Source organism: Elephantulus edwardii, unplaced genomic scaffold (genome assembly GCF_000299155.1).
Source record: "Elephantulus edwardii isolate Elephantulus edwardi_28Jun2011 unplaced genomic scaffold, EleEdw1.0 scaffold00166, whole genome shotgun sequence".
In the NCBI taxonomy this organism is placed as follows: Eukaryota; Metazoa; Chordata; class Mammalia; order Macroscelidea; family Macroscelididae; genus Elephantulus; species Elephantulus edwardii.
The window spans coordinates 5608259-5614297 of record NW_006399916.1 but is presented as its reverse complement, the minus strand read 5'-3'; the positions used below and the strand labels follow the sequence as shown (position 1 = coordinate 5614297).

The window sequence follows — 6039 nt, the reverse complement described above, 5'->3', positions numbered from 1 at the left end:
TGCTCTGTCCTGTGCCAATCACACTGTCTCTGACACTCCCATCCCAATTATCCCAGTCACTGAATCAATCCACCTCATAGAGGGCCTTCCCCTCCAAAGAGTTACAAAAAAAATCCAAAAATCCATCAACAGCCAAATGGCTAAAGAAATTATATTCACACAATGGCATAATTGGTATCACTTAAAAAAACAAACAACAAAATCAAGACTTTATGAAATGTTGTAAAACAGAGATGAATCTTGACCAAATTATGCTGAGAGGCATATGGATCATGAATTGATTTCTCATACTGTGTTGTATTTAAAATTCTAATATCTAAAATCAAGGAAAAATATGGTACAAGATCTCTAATACAAAAAGGAAAAGTTTACAGACAGAATCAATTTTGAGGGCTTATCAGGGATGAGAAAGGCAGGAAAGAAGTTACACAATAATATTAGGTGATTTGATTATTTGATTGGAGTGAAAAGAAACACAATATACAATAAGGATCTTATTGTTGTCATTGTTGTTGTGTTAACATCGAGTGGGAACTGGCCCATAGCTGACCCTGGCGGGTTTTCAGAGGCTAGAGTTGCTATAATCAAGGATGCTTTAGGCAGAATACTAAATGATCCAGGAAGTATTAAAAGAAGATGGAAGGAATATACTGAGTCATTGTATCGAAAGGAATTGACAGATACAGAAGAATTTAATGAAATAACATTTGAGCAAGAGCCTATGGTGATGAAGGAAAAAGTTCAAGCTGCTTTGAAGGAAATAGCAAAAAATAAGGCCCCAGGAATAGATTGTATACCAATTGAAGTATTTCAGCTAACAGATGCTGCCCTGGACGTGCTCACCAAGTTGTGCCAAGAAATCTGGAGAACAACCACTTGGCCAACTGACTGGAAGAGATCTATATTTGTTCCCATTCCAAAGAAGGGTGACCCAACTGAGTGTGGAAACTACAGAACAATATCATTGATTTCACATGCAAGCAAGATTCTACTGAAGATTATCCAAAAACGACTGGAACAGCACATCAGCAGAGAACTGCCAGAAGTCCAGGCTGGGTTTAGAAGGGGTCGTGGTACTAGGGATATTGTAGCTGATGTTAGATGCATCTTAGCTGAAAGCAGAGAATACCAGAAGAATGTCTATCTGTGTTTCACTGATTATGCAAAGGCGTTTGACTGTGTGGATCATAACAAACTGTGGCTGACTCTGAGAAGAATGGGAATCCCAGAACATTTAATCATGCTAATGCGAAATCTATACTTGGACGAAGAGGCAGTCGTCAGAACAGAGCAGGGTAACACTGCATGGTTCAAAATTGGGAAGGGTGTACGCCAGGTATGTGTCCTATCTCCATACATTTTCAACCTGTATGCAGAGCAGATTATCTGAGAGGCTGGGCTCTATGAGGAGGAGTGTGGCGTCAGGAAAGGTGGAAGATCTATTAACAACCTGCGTTATGCAGATGACACAACTCTGCTTGCTGAAACTGAGGAGGACCTCATGCACTTGCTGCAGAGGGTCAAGAATTGCAGCCTTCAGTATGGACTGAGGCTCAATGTCAAGAAGACAAAGATTCTCACCACTGGACCAATTGGTAGCATCAGGATGGATGGCGAAGAGGTTGAGATTGTTCACAGCTTCAGTTTGCTCGGCTCCACGGTCAACACTCTTGGCTCCAGTAGCCAGGAAATAAAAAAACATATCGCAATGGGAAAGTCTGCTGTTAGGGACGACCTCTCTAAAGTGCTCAAGAGCAATGGTGTCTCTCTGGACACTAAGGTGTGTGTAATACAGGCCATGGTCTTTACAATCACTTGTTATGCATCAGAGAATTGGACAATGACTAGGGAGGATAGAAGGAGAATTGATGCCTTTGAGCTGTGGTGCTAGAGAAGAGTATTGAATGTACCATGGACTGCAAAGAAAACAAACAGATTCATCCTGGAGAGGTTTAAATCAGGCTACTCCTTGGAGGCAAAGATTCTGGGGCTTCGTCTGACATACTCTGGACATGTTGTAAGGAGAGACAGGTCCTTGGAGAGGGACATCATGCTTGGTAGGGTGGAGAAACAACGCAGGAGGGGAAGACCCTCTATGAGATGGTTTGATTCAGTGACTGGGGTAATCGGGTGGGTGTGTCAGAGGTAATGCGATTGGCACAGGACAGAGCAGAGTTTAGGGCTGTTGTACATAGGGTCGCTATGAGTCGCAAACAACTCGACGGCACAGAACAACAACAACAATTGCACAGGAGGACATGGCCAATCCTTTTCCCACAGAGCAGCTGGCAGATTCAAACCTCGTGCCTCTCAGATTGCAGTATAGATTCTTACGACTAGGCTGTAAGAGCTTCCATGGTCTATTTAGACAACCATAATAAATTACATTAATCATCTATAATTAATGTTATGTCTATGAATGACTAAATTACAACAAATTAGTTGCAAGATTTCATATAAACGAAAATAAAAGTAAGAAAAAATTAGAATAAAAACCAAACAGAATGAGGAAAATAGAAGCTGATTAGAATGTATTTCAGGCATTGTGGGAACTGTAATGGGATAGAACAAAATACGCATGAATTGGGGGAAAACCCCAAACGTGCTTTGTAAACTTTTGCTCAAATTACAATTAATAGATATTTTAAAAATTCTAATTTCTAAACAATGGTTCCTGTAGAGGAACCATTCATCAGAAAACATCCAAAAAACTGATTAATGCTGAAAAAAATAGCAGTTTTAGACTTAAATAGTCTGCCAACATAAAGCACAATGGTGGAAAGAGATTCACACAGCATTGAGAAACTTTAGAAAATAGAAATCAAAGATGCTTAAAAATTGTCCAGTGAGAGGAAATAACAAACACATAGTGAGACAGGTCACAGGAAATGGGGAGCTGTGGACTTCACAACAAGGGAAGTGGAAACGCTAACTCAATGAATGCTAATAAAACACATGTGCTTTACTGACCACTGTGAGGGGTCTCACAGGGCTGGAAACCACTTTCAAATAGCTGAGGTGCTGTTGGCAGGTTCTTACGTAAAAAGATATAGGCAAATGGACATGTAGTCTTAGGAATGCACCATTACAGAATTTACCATTTGCCCTTGCAGACTGGAAATATTCTTTACACTATTTCTGAGAAAGTGGCTATACTCTGACACACAGCCCAAGGTGAGGCGACAGCATGGCCTACAGGGAACAGGGTCTGGCCCCGCTACTGTACCTTCTCCATAAACTCTCTTCCTCCAACACACTTAGCTGCTGTTTCTGTGTGCTGGCCTGTCAAACTTCTTCAAGGACAGCTGACATTCTGGAGTCGGAACACCCAGGCAAACCTGACTATATTCTTACCTAGCACTGGTTCTGAAAACAAAACATGAACATCTGAAATTGCAGCTCTCCCTCAGGGTGGGCTGCGCTGTACCCTGGGATCAGGTGGGAGCAGGATTTCTCCCAACAGAAACATCAGCAGCTTTGACTTACTCAAAGTTGGATATGACCAACACAGGACAGAGTGATGTCAGTAAGTCTACATTGCTGGGAGACCTACTCACGCTGAGATTATTGTTCTTTTCATTATATTTTACTATTGTTATATGCCACTGAGCTGGAACCAACTTTAAGCCGCCCCTACAAAAGATTTTCAGATGCTGTAAACTGCACAGAAGGACAATGTCCATTTTTCCCCCCACAGAGCAGATGGTAGATTTGAACTGCCTGCCTTTGTGTTGACAGGGCAACTCCTTAACTCTAGGCTACCAGAGCTCCAATTATATGTTATTTCCTATATACTCTCTGTATGTGTAATGCAACTAAAAATAAGGAAATTTTTAAATACATCTAGTCCTTTGTTCATAGAATAGGTTCTTGTCACTATGCATGTGAAATAGGGAATTTTCAAAACACAAACAGACAAAAACTCTCAAAGTGAACGCATGCTACCACCACTCCTCATCACAGCTGAATTGGAACTGACTGACCGCTGACCCTCCGGCAGGTCTCCAGATGCTATAAATTGCATGCAAGGAGATTGCTCAGCTTTCTCCCGAGAAGCAGCTCTGGATTTTAATCACGTGCTTGTGGAGGTTAGCAGTATGATGCTTTACCCACTAGGCCATAAAAGCTAGTAAAAATGCAAAGTATTTTCTGGATAGGTCAGATACCTGGGGTCCCAGCCCAGTCTTAATAAATATCTTCCTTGAGTCCTTACTGCTTTTAGTATTTGATATCATAAATGCTAAAAAATAATGCCATTATAAAAGAACAATGACTTGAAAACAAGTAAAACTTGGCACTCTTTAAAAACACTGTCAGTAAAATCTTCTAGTCTAACATCATGTAACATAAGCCACACTTTACATAGTGATAATAAGGATGGTTCTTGAGAAATACGGACAGTAAAAATGGTTTAAGGCAAATGTTAAATTTCAGCTAAAATTTAGCATTTTATTAGCTTTACATTTTCAAGGCACTCTCATAGTATAGTGCATCACTTGGTGAACTGCTAACCAAAAGTTTAGTGGTTCGAATCCATCAACTAATTCTAGTGAGAAAGATAGGCAATACTATCCTGTAAAGATGAATAATCTTGGGAACTCAGTGAAGGATCAGAAATGATTTGATGGCACTGAGTTTTGTGGTTTGATTTGGTTTTTTATCTTTTAATTAAAAAAGATTTTCAGAGCTTCATTTAATTGCTGATTTTATTATTGATTTTAATAGATGTTGTTATGCGGTCAAGTCAAAACAAACTCATTGTCCAGCGTGTTTCCAGAGGCTGTAGGTTACACAGGAGGAGACTGCCCATCTTTTTCCCATGGAGCAGCTGGTGGATTTGAATCATAATACGCCTTTGAGTTGTCAGCACAGCTCCTTACCCACAAGGCCACCAGAGTTCAAACAAAGCTCCAATTCAATTAGGATAGAATCATAAAATCTAAAACAAAATGCAGCAGTAAGTGTGTGAGGTTTACCTTGAAGTCCATTAAGGATAGATGTAATCTCTATGGACTTAATGTGAGCACTGTCAGAGATCTTGGCATCAGTAAGATCCAGTTTAGAGATCATTTCAGGTGATGAATTTGTCTGAAACGGTGGTTTTGACAAGCGTCGAAGTTTGCAGTTTTTGGGAGAATATTTTTCATCTTTGTCTTTTTCTTTGTCTAATTTATTCTAGGTTGGGGGGAAAAAAATCACATTACCCAAAAGTCATCATCATGTTTTTATTAAAACTTTTAACACAGTATTTTGCAACATATTATTAAATATTTAACATTAAAGAAAAAAACATAAAGATCTTCTATATACCAAAACCGTCAAGGAAAATTTTTAAAAATTGTTTAGCCAAAATATTTTTGTATGTATCATGATACATTTTAATACTGGCAGTTAGAAATCAGACATATTAGGAAGTCTACAAACTACTAATAATTGGTATTACAGTCTTTAAAGTTCAATCATAAGAGGCTGAATTAAATATTTATATATAGAAACACTGAGTAGTTTTAAAAGTTGTGATATTCATTTTATGAAAGGTGGGTTGGTAAAGACAAATACTGTCAGAGAATTTATGTGAAAGCTTAATAACGAGTAAGGAGGGCCAAAGAAGAATCCATGCCTTTGAACTGCAATTGTGGTGCTGGTAAAGAATATAAAATACATTTATCAGGGAGCTCTGGTAGCCTAGTGGCAAAAGCTGCACTGCAGTCTCAGAGGTACATGGTTTGAATCGACCAGATGCTCTGCTGGAGAAGGAGGGGCAATCTCCTCCTATACCAGTCAGATCTGATTTGATGGTACACACATAAAAATAATAAAATGAAATTAGAAGTAAAATAAAATATAAAATGTATCATGAAATGCTCAAAGAACAAACAAATCCATCTTGGAAGAAGGGCAGCCAGAGTGTTCATTTCACACAGTCTTGATATGTTAACAGGAGGACTGGTCCCTGGAAAGGACACCATGTTTAGAAAAGCAAAGGGTCCATAAAAGAGAGGAATAGGAAGACTCTCAATGAGATATAGTGGCACAGTG

At 39.2% G+C, this 6039-nt stretch overlaps 1 protein-coding gene across 1 annotated transcript in view; it reads right to left on the bottom strand.

Annotated features, from left to right (window-relative positions):
• ARID4B (AT rich interactive domain 4B (RBP1-like)) overlaps positions 1 to 6039 on the bottom strand; it is a 121549-nt gene that overhangs the window by 28351 nt on the left and 87159 nt on the right. Inside the window, exon 18 of the mRNA XM_006895392.1 lies at positions 4977 to 5175. Coding sequence (XP_006895454.1) covers positions 4977 to 5175 — 199 coding nt within the window. The remainder of the gene's footprint in view (positions 1 to 4976; positions 5176 to 6039) is intronic.